Genomic DNA, 17,543 nt, shown 5'->3' on the forward strand with positions numbered 1-17,543 from the left:
AAAATTAACAAGAGTGTTTTTACCTATGTAAGATGACAGAGATCACAAAGACCCGCCTTCTACGCAATAACAGGAAAACGAAACTTAAAGAAACATTGCAATGAAAGCTTGAATCGTCGTTGAATGTCACCAAGCAGAGCTCAACATGGGATCGAATCAGTTTCAATCTCAGAATACAATTATTTGTGTACTTTGCGATCAATCAGACGAAAATAAAACCACAGGGACCCTGTCCTCCAAAGGCAACATCTCCGCACATCAAAACTGTTTGGTAAGTTTTCATATGGCATCCGTTACAAAAATGTACTGTAAGTTAGTTGTTAGTTCTGTTCTCTGTCACTCATAGTTTTGTTTGGGTTGGGTTAATGTTTTCCCTTAATCTAGGCAAGTGCATTAATAATTTCTATATATAACTTTTAATGCTTATTTGATTGTGTCCCCAGCTGTATGCATCAGCGCTCTACTGCAAGAGCTCACCCACCTATGACGACCTGTTTGGATTTGATGTAGAAGATGTAAAGAAAGAGCTGAGGAGAGGAAAAAGACTAGTAAATATCACTGCAAAAGCATATGCACAAACACACATTAAATGCCTCTAAAACGTTATAATGAATTTTAACTGGTTAGTATTTTTCTCAAAATATATTGTGAAATACATAACACAGTGTCCATACAAAATACTGTAATGATAAAATACAATAGTAGGGGTGTTGCAATTAATAGTTGCATCTTAAATCTCAATCCTCATTCACAGACGCGTTTGTCACGAGAGCAATAAAAATGCACCCAGTATTTTTAAATCTGAGATCGACACATAAAAAAAAAAAATAAATAAAAAAAAAAACATCTGTTGGTTAAATGCACTTCAGAAACATTTTCTGTGGAGTCAATAATTCAAATGTGTGCATGTTTAAGTTGCATATTTAAATATGTAAATGAGGTCATAAAAAGAGTATTTTCATACAGCAATTTTTTTAAGAAAAAAAAAACATAGCCTGTAAACCTGATGGTCTCTGTTTTGCCTTTGTTAGATGGCTGCTATTGGAATAACAGAGCATGCTTTAAAAAAAAAGAACAAAAAAAAAAATACCTTACAAAAGACCATGCTCAGAATCGATTGTGATTTTGGCTTTCCATTTTGGCATTTGTGTGGTCTAGCGGCAGGCTTGCACAGGATATGCGCGAAACGGACGCATTGCATGAAAGTGCTTCCATCCGCCGTTATTACAGTGTTTTACTTTAATTATGCTTTCATTTATGCAGTTTGGAATGCAGTACGTAGGCATATTACATGCACGAAACACACGTGATGACAGACTTTCGTGTGCGCTTTGTGTTTGTCCTGAAGCTCGCGGTTGCGGTTAAATGCATTTGCAGCTCCGAATGCTTTTATGATACCAAATAGATGTGTAATCTGTCAGTTATGTTTTCAGCACAGGGCAAACATCTGATATGTCGAAATAGATCTGTAGATTAGTGTGCATACAGGCTATTAAAGCTGCCACTGTCTATGAACTCAATATAGTCAAACGGTATAATACTGAGAAAAAAAGAAAAACCCAACTATGATTGTCTGTTAACCTATGGATACTGTTAAAGCACTCAGACACTTGTAAATGTCTTTTCCCACATTTATTAATTTATAGTATTTCAATTTTTAATAGCTGTTTTGATGCATTATTCATTTGTAATTATTTAAATGTATTGTAAATTCTGTAAAGTTGCAATCAAAATAGGATGTTTAAGAATGATTGTGAGCAAGGTTGATGGAAAATGAATGAATCTCTCTCTCTCTCTCTCTCTCTCTCTCTCTCTCTAACTGGCTCTAAAAATTAATATTCAAAATTATTCAATCCCCAAATTATGTGTAGTATCTTTAATTCTTTATAATAACCTCCAATAAATGCTGCCTGTAAGTGCTTAGAAGCTTCTGTCACGTCTCTGCTGGAATCTTGGACCATTCTTTGCTTGAAAAAGCTTCCAGATCATAATGATCATTGGTTTTTATTCTGTCATACACTGCTTTTGTCAAATTACACCAACTATGTTCAAAGAGATTGAAATCTGAAGACTGAACAGTCCACATGAACATTCTAGGACCGATCCCTGAACTAATAGATTTGGGTGTTTAATTTGGGATGATTGTCCTGCACGAAAGTCCATTGGTCATCAAACATCAGTCTCAACACAGTCTTTGCCAAAATGACCTGCACTTCAAATAATATGTGATGTCCTCTGTCTCTTGAGAAGTTGTCTCTCTCTCTTTTTTTTCCTTCTTCTTTTTGTAGACATAGACTTTCCAGTGTAATAGAATAATTTCTTCTCTGTAGCTTTTGTGAGAGCTCTATTGACTTGGCCATCTTAACTTTAACACATGCATGGAGTAAATTTATGTACATGTATTTATGTATGCTAATTCAGTTTGTTATAAAGTTTGCAAAGTTGAATTATTGTTTATTAATATGTTATTAATTATAATTATAATATTTATAATAATAATAATAATGATTAATTAATAAATAGTTATTTAATTAACAATTTTGTACCATACCATACAAATATGAGATAAAAACAACACTGTTACATAGGGTTTTAATAATTATGATTATTAGCTATATTACAAAAGCATTATATATTGACATTATCACTTTTGTAAATTATTACAGTCTCCATAGTGTTGAATTATTTTGATTGCAATGGTAATTTGTATTGTTCAGCATAGTACAACATTATACTTTAACATGAATATTTCTGTACATTAAATGTAAACTGTGAGCAAACGGTCATCATATTCTAGTGTTGTGTATCTGTGAATGCATAACTGCTGTTTGTTTATTTCTAGATTTGCCACTACTGTAAAAAAAAAGGTGCTACAGCGGGATGTGGAGTCAAACATTGTAAGCGCTCATACCATTTGCCCTGTGCCATAGAGGATCATGCCAGCATCGATGAAAAACGTTTTGAGTAAGATTAAATTTTTTTCTATCCATTTATGTTTTAGATGTAGTAAACTCGAACTAATTAATGTTTCATTTTAGACTGTTCTGTGAATTACATGATCCAGAATCCAAAAAGAAAAGTAAGTGTTTCAATTTTAAATTCATAAACTGATTTTTTTTTAATTGTATTTGTTTTAGTGATACAAATTTGTATTCAGCTTATGTGAAAATGGTAAATGTCAATGTGAGAATTATTGTCAAATTTTCTGAGTTGGTGTTTTTGTTTACAAGGTTCGCCAGACGGTCGAAGGCCTAACATGAAAAGGCCTGGCAGGGTCAGCATGCAGACACACACACACACACACACACACACACATGTACAGCTTTTACCTAACCACATTACTGTTCATCTTAAAACATCAATGCAAAAGTCTGAAATAAAGATTACGATGTGATATTTTGGATGTAATTTTCCGTCCTTCCTTTTTCTTCATTTATGAATAGAGAGATTCTGATTCATCTACAGGGTAAGTGTGCAGTGTGTGTGCATCCTCATCACAACTGGATTAATCACAGAAAGGTGTCACATTATTAATTACAGTGTGATTATTTCAGATGATCTTGTGTTTGCACTTTTTTAGGTCGTCAGTGAGTTCCTCCAAAAAGAAGAAGACTATAATTTTGTTAGATTCTGGTAATTGTTAATACAGTTTCTACTAGCTTTAAATTAGACAGTACTACAGTAATACGCAATAACCCAGTTCAGTAACAAAAAGTAGAGTGTTTATTTATTCAAAGATCTTTGTTTTTATTTGTCAACATGAGAATAATAGCTTGTTTTGGCATGTTGATGACAGATATTGTAATGTAAATGTAAAACGTTCATAACTCTGGACAATTATAATTTAATTATAGATGATGAGGACGAATCTATGTATGCTCCAGTACAGTCAGATATAGAGGACTTAACAGCTCCAGAACAGAACAATGTGAGTTTTCATGATATAATCTGTCTTGATGCATCATGTGAATGTCTCCAATTACAAATCATCTTGTAAACATTCAATTCAAACGGCAAATTCAGGACTTTTAGCAAAGACGTGATATATTGTTGTGATTTTTCCCTTTTTTATTTAAATAGCTGTCAACTCCTGATCCTGAAAATAAAAGGTATGCTGAACTTGATTAATCCACTGAAAGCATCCAGCCTGAAACATGCTCTAGGACGAGATGTGATTAAGACTGTTGTCGTCCTTTGTACTGACAAATATTCTTGTCCGAGTTCCTTAAACTAGTTTCTCTGTCTATTTACAGGCCCTGTGCAAAGCCCAGTCCATCAACCACAGGTACAAATAAACACAGTATATCAAAAAGGGTCATTTTTAATTTCTTACTGTAAAGAAACAGTCACATGATTTTCAAAAGCTAATTTGATGATACTAAAAGCTTACTGAGTCCATCTGTACAGAGGGGTTTCTAATAGTAATGCATGTGTTGGTTTAGGTTCATTAAACTTAAGGTCTGCTCAGAAGGATTGTGGATCTGCAGACAATTCAGTAGAATTGCATGGCAGGGTCAGAACACACACACACACACTTCAGATGTCCTCTGCATAAAGACACTTAATGTTCTCCTCAGTACAGACATCATATAGATTAAAAAAAAGACTAAAACTGTTCTGTACTATTATCACTAAATAACACTTCATAACAAATGTTAACTTGGTTTAACCTTTTAATAGCTAATTAGTGTAACTTAATAAAAAAAAAAATACAAATGGATATGTAATTTATTGGACCTTATCTCAGAGATGAGTGATTACAAAACTACACAGTAAGATGGTCATTTTACAGTACTTGTTGTATTATGCTAAGAAACAAATTTTACTGTATGAACAAACAAGATATGATCTTGTGAGAATTTGTTTAGAAGACAAATAGACAAACCTACTTGAAAAATAGTACTGGTTATTGTAATTTTGTCTTTTTTATCTTATTTAATAGAGTAAAGGTTTTCCATATATGTACAGAGCAAGTATGTCTCGGTGAGTCGTCTGTAGAAAACTTAATTCTGGAATATTGTCTTGTTAGTAATCCCAGTGTTATTGTAATGAATCTGTGTTAATTTAATTTAATTTTTTCTAGATTGCTAAAAGTAACGCCCAGAAGGAGAAAAAATAAACACAATGTAGACTCAGGTATTTTTGATATCTCTTGGTCTGCATAAAAATCATTAAAATCAAAACAATTCGAGTAATTTGTGTCTCTTTGTTTTAGATGATGAGAGCCCAGCCAGCGCTGACCGTGCAGCAGCTCCAGGGCTGTCAGATCCGGAGGACCCTATGCTTCAAAAACAGCCCAAGGTTAGGCTCTTATCATATAACTGGACTGTGTGATATGTGTCCATATGTCAGAGTGTCATATTAAACTTCACTGAAACTGCTCAGTCCAAATTAGAAGAGACAGTTCACACAAAAATGAAAATTCTGTCATTCAACCCTCATGTTGTTCCACTCTTTCAAAGCAAGACTTGACCCCATTGACTTCTAATATAGACAAAATATCGAAGACATTTTTTTTAAATGGTTTTATTTAGTTCCACTGAAGAAAGTCATCCGTTCAGGTTTAGAAAGACATGAGTGTGAGAGAATGCAAAAAAAAAAATGCATTTTTGGGTGAATTAACCATTTAAGATTTTTAAACATTTGGTAATAAAATTGTACCAATGAATTGATTCTCTGTTCACTTTTAACAGCAGTCCACTCCTGTACCTAAAAAAACAAGGTATGTTTAGGATTTAGAACCATTTTGAAAGCAATACAAATACAAAAATATAATAATGTACCATGGTATTTTTGCATAAACTTACAGTCGTTATGTAAAGAAACTTCTCTGAGTGTTTTCCTTTGTCTGCAGGCTGTGTGAAAAACTCAATCCAACAACCACAGGTACAAATGTGTTTGTATTTCTAAAAAAAAAAAAAAAACGAGAAGTATCTTTTATCATTCCTTACTGTAAAGAAACAATCTCATTATTTTCAGAAGCTGACGATGACACCGACATTGATTCAGTGAGTCTCTCTGTACACAACACAGCACACTCATGTTACTCTGTAAACAAGCAGATCTATTTACTGATATTTTCATGTCAAAAACACAAGGTCCAGTGGCTACATACGTGTGACCCTGGAGCTCAAAACCTTAAAAAAAAGTCTTAAGTCACAGGGGTATATTTTTAGCAATAGCCAAGAAAAACATTGCAAAATTATAGATTTTCTTTTATGCCAAAAATTATTAGGATATTAAAGTAAAGATCATGTTTCATAAAGATATTTTGTAAATTTCTTGCCATAAATGTATCCAAACTTAATTTTTGATTAGTAATATGCATTGCTAAGAATTCATTTGGACCGCTTCAAAGGTGATTTTCTCAGTATTTCGATTTTTTTGCACCCTCAGATTCCAGATTTTCAAATCTTTGTATCTCGGCCAAATATTGTCTGATCCTAATAAACCACACATCAATGGAAAGCTTATTTATTCACATTTCATGTGATGTATAAATCTCATTTTCGAAATTGACACTTAAGACTGGTTTTGTGGTCCATACTCACAATATCAGTCTGATACATGGCATGAAAGATCCAAGGCTTGGGGGTGATCTATGAATGAAACAAAGCTCCCCCATATCTTTTTGGAAACTTTTCCATAGCCAGGAACTGTGACAAAGCCAGCAACATGAAGTGCAGAGGAACAAATTAACCAGGCCTTTTGGTCATAATTTACACCAAAAGGGTTTTCAAATATCTTGCACCATGATGTTTTTTTTTTGTTTGTTTGTTTTTTATAAAACACTTTTTAATCAACTATTTAGTAAAAAAAAAAAGCTCATCACCATCCAGTAAAGTTAAAAAATAATTTTTGCTCACCAAGGCTACATGTATGTAATCAAAAATGCAGTAAAATTGTGAAACATCATAACAATTTAAGATAACTGTTTGCTATTGTAATATATCTTAAAATCTATTTTATTCTTCTGAGGGCAAAGTCTCATCCTTGCTGAATAAAATAATAAATATCTTTTAAAAAAAACCTTTCTGACCCAAACTTGTGAATGGTGCATTATACTCACCACTGCTCAGTCGTTCTTTTAACTTGCCTCAAGCTAGCAGTGTACTTGCTTACATTGTTACACTCTCACTGTGTCTCAGGAAGAGTCTCAGAGTTTGTTACCATCAAAAACATACCATATCACTGTTCCCTGTAGCGTTATTTTGGACTCTGGACCCTTTGAAGAATCAGGTGTGTTGATCTCTCGATTGTCCTGCTACTGTCATTTCAACGAGGCGTAAACCTGTTTATTTTTTAAACGTTATCTCTGTGTTTCAGAGCACAGTTTAGAATCTTCTTCACCTGCCGGCGCAGCTGTGTCTACCTCACCTGGGTCTGTCACTGAAACACCACCCACAAACAGAACTCCACCGCCCAGAGCTCCAACCACTGACCCTGTCCCACCAGCTGCCGTTTACTCTATGCCTACCCTGGACTATTTCCCCTGTGATCCCTCAGGGCAGCCCGGCTCACCTCAGCATCCGAGGCCCACTGTAGATGTTCCAGCAGTCCCTCCGACAGGGGTTTCTCCATCACCAAGGCGTCTCGCTGCAGCAGATGCTTCTGATGTGGGTTCCACGGTGAACTCTGAGTCTAGTGCCACCAAATTTTGGACCAGATGTAATGAGGCCGGGTGGACTAAAGAAATCTTCTCAGAGCTTGTGTCTCGGCTCAGCAGCCTAGAAGAAAAAGTGCAGTCACAGAAAGCCAGCCGCAAAGGTGAGAACAGCCTTGATTCAGACCAGTTTTTTGAAATATTCTGGGTTCAATACAAGTTAAAAGCGAAACGGCTTCTGCGCTACTAGTGTCACATAAAAATAAGGCATGTTTTCAAACAACCTCAAAACCTTACGATTATTCATATCCTTACGATAAATCCAAAGACATCATTATTACATGGTGCAGCTGATTGGTCCTTTTTTTCCATCAGGAGCCAATGAGCTCACTGCTCAACATTTAAATGCTAGGCTAATGTTTGCTGTAGCAGTTGCAGTGTATTTCAGAGACCCTCCACCTTTCCAAGTTTCAGCCTCATATGTCACGACCACGGACCTTTGGCTAAATGTCTGATGCATATGGCAAACAAAAGTGAGAACACTCAAGGAGTTTCGAAGTCGTCATTTGATTTGTTAAATTATACCGGATTTTCGGGAGACGTGTGTCGCATTCTTTAACGTTCCACCTGGAAACAAAGATGCTGTGGTGCCAAACCCCCTCACGAAAAGACGAAAAGCCATCGTGTTTACAACGGTGATGACAAGCGCTTATCAGGATCAACTAAACGCTGGATTTTCAGAAGTATGTAAAACAATGTAAGTTTGAGGTATAGAATCTTTAAAATACGTCCGAGATTAACATACCAGTCTGTTATTGTGGCAACATTTCCACACCCTGAAACGTGATGCTGAACGAAACGAACTGTGATTGGTTGCTTGACATGTCGGTCAAACGACCTCATGGGTGGGCCTTAGCCAATGAAAGCTGCCTTGGATTCCTCAGTCTGAAGGTCACCTTCCCCAGCTCCACCTGTATTGATCTGCTATGTTTGTGGATGTATTAGATGTAGCAAATACATAGTCATGTACATTATCATGCTAAGCTCTCAGAGAGTTGCAATGAGTGAACTTATTTTATCTGGGACTTAACAGTAAAGTGGCAGAAACTGGAGGTTAGAAATTTCAGCAAGTTCAACATCTGAACCTTTAAGCTCAGTCAAGAGCATTTGGGGCAAAATCTTGCAATCAAAAACATTAATTTGGACTTGTCCCTCCTTTAAAAAAACAATCTGAGTTACAGTGAGTAACTTAAGATGGAAATGACAGAGACCAATCCACAAACTTTAAAATACTGTTTTTCACTTAAACCGTGATATTTGCCTTTTTTTAAGTAAAAAAAGGAACGGGTAATTTTTTTGTGTACATGTTGATCACTGATCTATAGTCATTATAATGTTATATTTCCACAAACACTATCAGCTGAGCTTAACTTGTATTGAACCTGAAATATCCCTGTATGTTCTTTATATGCATGTTGTTTATACAACTGAACGGCTATGAAATATTTCACAGAATATGATGTTGCTTTCAAAGTATTGGAGGCATCTGGACAGCTGCCTTGCATTATTACTCATCTGGAACAAGGTACAGTATTTAATTGTAACCACCTAAATCTAAAGTGTTATGTTATTTCAACCTTTTAACAGTAAGTTTTGAATGTATCCATTCAAATGAGAAGTATATAAATATGTGCATTTCTTGGTGCCTAGTAATGAATCACATATTAGAAAGTAAAATTGTTATGAGGAATCAAAGGGCAGTGTTTCATGAGAATGACTTTGTTTTTCGTGTTTCCAGACCTGGAGAAAGAGGAACGGTATTTGCAGAGGAGAAAAGCAGCACTGAGGGATGCCAAAGCTGTACTAAATGTTTAATATAAACAATCTTACAGAATTTTATTTTTATCAATGAATTTTTACAAAACGCTTATTTTCAAGTCTCAGTTTGCATATGTTATGTTTTTTTATTATATTTTTTTACGGGGGTTGATTTACAGTATGTCAGTGACAGAAATGAAATATGTCTGCAAATGCCATTTTGATATGATCATTCTTCTGTTGTCATTTTCTAAATAAAACGTTATAACTGTAAGAATCATTCTTTACAGAATGTCGTTTTTAGTATCCGGGGTTGTACTTTATAACATAGCATAGTTTTGACACTTTTAAAGGGAAGTGTGCAGTATGAGTCTGTATTTTTTTCTGTTGACTGGGGGAGGTGAGACTGACATCACCTCCGTTTGCTCAACTGTAAACAGTTCAGAGCAGGAGACTGAACAGCCAATCAGCACACAGCAACAAACAGCCTCTAATGAGGCTTCAGGTCAACCACAAACGTGCATGAAGGGCTAGTCCATGCTCATACTAGTTTCTTCATAAGAGAGGGAGAGGGAGAGAAAAGTATATTCGCAATATGGACACTAGGTGGCAGCAGACACATATTACAGTTTTTCTCAGTCGCTTTGGTACATTTCTCTAATCATTCTTGAGATTTGCAAAACAGTAAGTGCATTTCTCAAAACAACTCGTACAAATATCAAAACACAATGGATGACCTGCAAAAGCCAGTCTCTTGCTCAAAATCCTTAGTTCATCTCTCAAAAATAAATATCTGTGTCAATGAACATGTCAGTGCCATCAGAATGTCAAGTCCTTGTGTCATAGTTTACGGATAAGACAGTAAAATTGCTTAGTCATGTTGTCAATTTAACAGTGGAGGGATGTTCTGATGTAAACTACTGTATTGAACAGTATGCCATATGCTTATGTATGCCATATATCCATTTCAAAACTACACATTACTGTATGTGGGATATTGACTGAAAGAGACTGGATAGAATTCCCAGTTACACTTTTACTAGTGGTCTGACCAAAAAAATAAAAAATACTTTTACAATGCCATTGTGATATAGAAAAGGAAATATGGGAACAAAGATGAAAATAATTCCATTTTCAGAATTTGTAACTCTTGTGTTGTCCTTTGTCTATACAGTATAAGCTTTCCTACTGAAGATTCATGAGATGAACCTTTGAGCTATTTCAGAGAAATGGTTTATCATTGGTTTATCATCTACATTCTCTTCATTAGTCAAGATCCACTTGCACAATTCATGCCAAATTGACAAAACATCTAATAATAGTGTGTAAAAATACAAATAAAAAGTGTGCTTGGCAGTTTATGACAACTAGATTAACCATTTTGCATTTAATGACTTATACTATGAACTAAAGACTAGATGTTTTGGGGGGTAAGACTATTGCACAGAAAACTGTATAATACATTTTGAGCAACATGACATTAGCAACTGATAATGTAGGAAACCGCAGATAAATGTGCGTAATCAATTGCATGAATGTACAATAGCAATCGCAACTTGTTCAAAAGAATGAGAAACTGGTTTTATGATGTGTATTAATGACTAGATGATGTGGAGGTTGTACAAGTAGTTTTGAAAATTGCATTTCTGTTTTGAAAAATGCACCAAAGTGACTGAGAAAAACTGTAACAGCTTTAAGAGCTTCCCCAAAAACATTTCCGTCACCTTTCAGACCTGTGGCGTCACTGTCCTTTCATCTGTGCTCTGGCACTGAAGTCCAAACTTCGTCTAAACAGAGTTTAGCCCCCAAAGCAGTGAAGATTTAAAAACAGTAGGATGTAAGATCTAAGAGCCGTTTTTAAAGGCTTTTTCAAAATATTCGCTGAACCCCCCACTATCCGTCATAGAAAATCAAGACAGGAACATAAAGAGAGTCTTGCACTGGGAGGGTTTACAAAGAGTTAATGTTTTGCGTATTACTTGCTGATGCCTAATGGTTCTGTGGCATATGAATAGAACGGGACAAAATTAAACATTTATTACTAATAAATATATATATCAGTCTCTCTCTCTCTCTCTCTATATATATATATATACGTATGATTAAAATTGTTTATATATGGGATTATTAATGCTAACCCACATTATTCGTACAATTAAGAATAAAAGATCTAGGGACACATTTAGAATTTTAATTAAATATAACAGTTTAGTTTTGTAGGTGTGTTTGTTGCCTTTTTTATTTGGTTAGAACAAAGTCATTTTAATTTCACACTATAACACAGGTCTTTGACAGAGACAGAATACTTAGGTTTATTAAACACAGCACTTGGGGAATGTACCATAAGACAGTGTACAGCGTGAATTAAAGTTTTTTTTTGAGGACTGAAAACCAGACTTGATAAGTCTTACAAGACAAACTTTTTCAGAGCACCTTTTCTGAAAAGCACATGGCCATGCAGTTAACAACAAAACTTAGATGTGTTGTGTATTCAACTGTGTGAATAAAATAAATGCATTAGTGGTTTTAGTGTTAAGGGTACATAACATTTCTGCAGTAAACAGTAAAATTAGGTTCATAGTTGTAATTAATGTTAGGGTTAGGGTCAGTGGAGCAAAACACATCTGATGCAAAAAGAAGTGTTTACCTTCTAACATTTGAAGGAGTTTGGTAAGATATAAGCTAGGTCAGCAAAAATGATCATGTAAAACAGATTCATGCTTGTCTGTGTCTATTTGACACTGAAACTTAGTTCAGCCAAAGTCACTTGTGTTATATTATGTGCAATAGAGATCATAGAGGTAAAATGTTCAAATACACTGGAAAATACAGTAAACTGCTTTTGTTATCTATTTATAAATATGCCTAGTTTAGATAAAAGGCAAACAACAGTAACAGACTCATTAAATATCAATAGAATAAGAGAGGTTTTTCACATGTAACTAGTGCAAATACAATTGGTTCATTCAAGAAAGCTGATATTTGTGTAGATATATAAAGTCAACGGTACATTATCAGTGATTTCTCCATAAATTAAAACACAAAGCTGATTGTTATAGACTGTCATTAAAAAAAAGGCTAAGCTCAGTTTTTCAATATCGCCCACGACAGAAAACAGAAATCAATAAGTGTCTTCAGTGCTTATGTAAAGTGTTTTCTGGGTTGTAGATTCTCTCTCTTATTTCTTTGTGTCCACACACACACGATAAAGTCTGGTCTGTCTTCTAAAAGTAGCAGCAGTAACAGCAAAGGCAGAAGCAACACTGAGAGATATTGTAACCACGTGCCACACACACACACACGCACGCACACACACACACACACACACACACAGTTCAACTTGACAATATGTGTGTGTCTGCACACAGACAACAATTCAAAAGATCTGCTGTTCGAACAGAATCTTTTCAAAGCCTTCAGGTGGAGTATGGTAGAAATCACTGAACTGGGCGTCTATGATGGCACTGTCGTCCACTGAGAGAATGAGAGGGAAGATTACAAACATCAATATATTAGTTCCTCATATGAATAAAACTTGTCATTTCATGACATTTCTTGTCTCCAGTATATTGGTAAAAAGCATAAACAAATCTGTTTTTTAAAACTTGTATTGTAACTTTTTGTTAAAGATTCATTAAATATATTATATATATATATATATATATATATATTTATTTATTTATTTATTTTGCAACTTGCACATCTTTAAATGTTATTTAAACCTTTATTTAAACTTAAAGGGATAGTCCACCCAAAAATGAAATCTCGATCTTCATTTGCTTGCCCTCATGCTGCAACAAACCTGTATGACTTTATTTCTTCTGCAGATATGTTGAAAACATTGGGAACTAGGGCTGTAGCTATCGAATATTTTAGTAATCGAGTATTCTACCAAAAATTCCATCGATTAATCGAGTAATCGGATAAAATTAGTTTTTGCTTAATTAAAGTGCAATATTAATTAATTATGCAAGAGAAAATAAGACTCCTGGGTCTCTTAAAATGAAAAACTAAATTTCCTTTTGTAGATTTTTTATTTTATTTATTTTTTAAATGCATAGAATGCAATGCATACATCAAAAATAAGCATTTAATTATTACCCATTGTTTCTCTGTCTTTACTTGTACTGTGAACAGTGACAATAAAGTTGACAGATGAATTAAGTACATTTAAGTGCCATTCAGTTGGGGTTTTAAATAAAGCATTTTCTGAGATGCACATTAAACACATAAAACATTAATTTATCTTTTAATTATTTAAAACTTACTTAACTTTTTGGTAAACAAAGGGGATTTACTATAAAAAATAAAACATGGAAGAAATGTTGTGTGATTAAAACTTGTAAAATGTAAGATTTTTTTTTTTTTAGTAGTAGGCTATGTACATTCTGCTGAACAACAGTCTTTAACCGGACTTTTATTTTGACGGGTTGGCGTGCCTTTACAGTGTGATGTGACGCTAGTTTTACTCAACTCAAACGGTCAAATGCTCATGAAGTGACTGTCAGATCAGCTCTGGAGATGTTGTACATGTGTTCATGTCTTATTTAGCGAGACAGCAGATGCTGAATTCACCGCGAGCTTCAAGCGCGCTTCAGTGTTTAATGAATGAAGACGCGCTTCTGCTCCATTCTATGAGGGGCCGTACAAGCCATAATTCATTCTGGCACTCTCACACACATACATTCTCCATTCACATACATATATTCTTGCTTTCACACACCTACATTCTCCATTCACATACATATATTCTTGCTTTCACACACCTACATTCTCCATTCACATACATATATTCTTGCTTTCACACACCTACATTCTCCATTCACATACATATATTCTTGCTTTCACACACATACATTCTCCATTCACATACATATATTCTTGCTTTCACACACTTACATTCTCCTTACACATACATACATTTGTACTCTCTCTCACGCACATACATTTTCCTTTCACATACATCTATTTCTACTCTCACACACATACATTTTCCTTTCACATACATACATTTCTACTCTTTCTCACACACATACATTCTCCTTCCACATACATTTACTTCTATCTTTTTTGGTATCCATTACTTCCTGTTTAAGCAGGAAGTCATTCTCATACCAGGAAATACATGTGCAAGACCTGATCAGCTCTTCCTCACAATTTTACAGTTATGCTATTCAAAGTCATCCTTTTTTCTTTTCAAGTACATATTTTAAGTTTTTAACTTGAGCATATCATTATGCAACCTATGTATTTTACAGATCTGTGTACAAGTGTTAAGACACTGATTTTGATGGTATTAACAGGGCTTAATGCTAAATAAGTTTTCCACTGGTCCGGTTCGGCCAGTGGTTTATTTTTTTTTTTACTTGCCCTGGAAAAATTTTCAAAGGACTTGCCACTATCAATCAATCAATCAATAAGACTTATTTTTTTAATTGTTGACTGTAACATTGTATTGTAATAAATAATAACCATTTTGCACAAATAGGTACAATAGTTCAAAGATAAAACTAAAATAAACCATTCTTTTTCAGGCCTAACTATTCCAGTTAAGGATGCACTGATCAGGATTTTATTTATTTTACAATCAAATGAGCCGATTCCCATTCTCATTGCCAATTTATTTAGTTCTTATTCTTTTTCTCTTTTTTTTTTTTTGTTTTTACATTTCTTAAATGTTTATTTTGCTCTGTTACTGGCCAAACTAACCTTGAGCAAACAAACAAACACTATATGCAACATGAAGCAAGTGCACAAAACAAAAACATCAGATGGGCTGAATTAATATTTTATTATTACTTTTTATTATTATTAGTTTTATTTCCTTAATTATATGTGTGTGTGTCTGCACTATGTTTGTACTTTCTGTACTGGAAGCTCCTGACGAAATTTCTTCTGTGTGTAAACACTTGGCAATAAAGTGCTTTCTGATTCCGATGAAAATGCTAATTCAATCTCTGACAGCAGGTGGCACTTATAGAACACTAGTCTATCTACAATATATGAAAATAAAACATTACGGTGATATATAATATTACTGAAATATAACTCACCATAAACTATGGGAAACACAGTCCCTCGAATACCTGAGGCTGGACAGTGCATGTTTTTTCCATTTAAGTACAGGTTCATTTCCACGTGATCATAGGTCACCCCCTTAAAACAGAGACACATTTACGATCAGAAGCAATGTCTCATACAGTATGTACTTGCTGTATTACTCAATTTGATAGCTCACTGTCCAAAATCCAAGAGTTAAAAGGTACCACTATATCCCCCTCCTGGGGTAGGCTGTTGGCAGGTAATCGGTTCTTCTCCTCGTTGTTGTGGTATATGGAGCCATCGTGTCTAAGCACCAAACTGTGACTGTCTCGACCCAGTGGCACCTGGTTCAGATTCACCTTCTGAGTGGCCACACCGATCCCCCAAACACCTGCACCACAGACAAAACAGCAGCACACCTTCATGAGACAGCTGTACTTATCCATCTGAAGAACATTACAGAGAAGTAAAATGTAATTGTAGAAAATAATCACAATGCAAAAAAGGGTCCTAATAGTAAGTTACTTTACTTTTAATTAATATATATTATTATAGCATTTTAGTGGTACATAAAATCTAATATATTTAAATAAAGTCTGTGATTATGAGATTGAAGTTAGAATATTCTGGGAAGTAAACTCAAAATTAAGAGAATAAAGTTATATCAATGACGTGATTAAATTACTAAAATGACTTTGTTCTCAAAACATTACAACTTTAATCTAGTTTTGCTTTGACTTCATTGTCAAACTTGACTTATTATCATAAATTATCTTTTATATTAAGGGGCACTATTCCTTAACCATATGAAAAACACTCAGCATGGTATCTCTGTCTAAAGCTTTATTTTGGTTATTGCAATTGATTCACTTACTAACTCTCAACTCTTATTTTATTTATTGATTCATTTATGTCACAATCTATTCCACATCAGCTTCACACTAAACCACATTCCTCTTTGAGACCACAAATACATCTCTCTGACAGCTCCACAGAGCTACAGTGTTTGTGCAGGCATTAGGAAAAACATTAAAAACAACCAAAGCGAAAACTAAAAACCTGGTTACAATAGGACAAGATGAAAGTCTGACCCTGCTGACTGTATAGTAACAACTATGACGGAGTCACTCACCCGTGGACTGGATCTTGAACTCAAAATAGCTCTTGTTCTGGTGTAGAGGGGCGTTGGCGAGACAGGCTCCAGTTCCACAGATCCGCCTCCCGCTTTTCACGATGACCACATCCGTCCCTGGGGAAAAAAGGCCAAGCAAACTCTCAGAAACACCCTGTCACAGCACTCAATACAGGTATGCATTTCATAATGTTTTCAGAGATAACTGCAAGAAGAACGAGGCTGAGGTGACACCCACTAGCATTACATGATTCACTTAATCCCGAGAGATAAAACAGACCCTGGATCTGCTGTGTACTAGCAGTTAGCATGTGACCCAAAGGAGTAAGAACTGATTCATTAGACACTGTTAGGAACGAGTGCGCATTACTTACTTTAAAACAGTGATTGTACACCGATTTTTTAGTTCATTTGTGTTCAAGCCGCTGTTTTTAGTGTATACGGCAATCTGCTAGCTTGACACATCTCTTCACTTTAAATGTAAATGGGTGTCTTCTAGTGACCCTGCAGAGCAGTGGAAATGACTCTTACCCATGTGGTGCGTGTCTAGATGTACGGTGGGCATCTCTTTGAGGGGGCATGGCCCGCTCCGCCATCCCCGCAGCAGCAGGCCAAACAACACGTAAACACTGCAGCCATTCTCGCGCCGAGATCACCGGAAGTGCAGTTACACGCGGCAGACACAAGAGCGCACAATGCTTCCAAGATAGAACGGATTCCACGGAAAAATGATTGTTGACTAGCGGTGCTGTTTTGACACACACAGAGGTCCACCTCAAGGCGGCGCTACCGGCTCAGAAAGTTTTTTATTTATTTTTTATTCAATGCTTTGAACAACACAGAAAGGCATTCATAACTGACAGTAAACTATTTTTTTTTTCACATTCTGTACACCATGTCACCGAATAAATGTAAGATAAAATACAAATATTGCGGATAATTTTTTAA

General features: G+C 35.1%; 1 protein-coding gene and 1 pseudogene across 2 annotated transcripts; one reads left to right on the forward strand and one right to left on the reverse strand.

Annotated features, from left to right (window-relative positions):
• On the forward strand, window positions 1-9,701 carry LOC113073786 (actin cytoskeleton-regulatory complex protein PAN1-like). Of its 2 annotated transcripts, none has more exons than XM_026246553.1 (21): window positions 1-271; window positions 444-548; window positions 2,843-2,964; window positions 3,039-3,079; window positions 3,231-3,274; window positions 3,444-3,466; window positions 3,581-3,633; window positions 3,855-3,928; window positions 4,081-4,109; window positions 4,254-4,285; window positions 4,443-4,513; window positions 4,943-4,983; window positions 5,084-5,136; window positions 5,216-5,301; window positions 5,697-5,722; window positions 5,855-5,886; window positions 5,980-6,008; window positions 7,149-7,239; window positions 7,327-7,767; window positions 9,117-9,188; window positions 9,402-9,701. In XM_026246553.1, the coding sequence occupies exons 1-21, from the start codon at window positions 146-148 to the stop codon at window positions 9,476-9,478; spliced, it is 1,668 nt and encodes a 555-aa protein (XP_026102338.1). In that variant the 5' UTR covers window positions 1-145; the 3' UTR covers window positions 9,479-9,701. The 2 variants fall into 2 exon arrangements, with proteins under 2 accessions (XP_026102338.1, XP_026102337.1); XM_026246552.1 differs by having other exon boundaries at window positions 3-271; window positions 5,694-5,722.
• Window positions 9,702-11,708: 2,007 nt separating this feature from the next.
• On the reverse strand, window positions 11,709-17,514 carry LOC113073787 (SPRY domain-containing protein 7-like; annotated as a pseudogene).
• Between the last annotated feature and the right edge of the window lie 29 nt (window positions 17,515-17,543).

The sequence above is a fragment of the Carassius auratus genome, unplaced genomic scaffold (assembly GCF_003368295.1).
Source record: "Carassius auratus strain Wakin unplaced genomic scaffold, ASM336829v1 scaf_tig00012854, whole genome shotgun sequence".
Taxonomy (NCBI): Eukaryota; Metazoa; Chordata; class Actinopteri; order Cypriniformes; family Cyprinidae; genus Carassius; species Carassius auratus.

Excerpts from the sequence above, each read along its gene's own strand:
- LOC113073786 (XM_026246552.1), top strand. The coding sequence starts at position 146 with ATGGGATCGAATCAGTTTCAATCTCAGAATACAATTATTTGTGTACTT. Across the intron at positions 4,286-4,442 it reads GCCCAGTCCATCAACCACAG|GTTCATTAAACTTAAGGTCT; the intron begins GTACAAATAAAC and ends GTGTTGGTTTAG. Across the intron at positions 5,302-5,693 it reads TGCTTCAAAAACAGCCCAAG|CAGTCCACTCCTGTACCTAA; the intron begins GTTAGGCTCTTA and ends CACTTTTAACAG.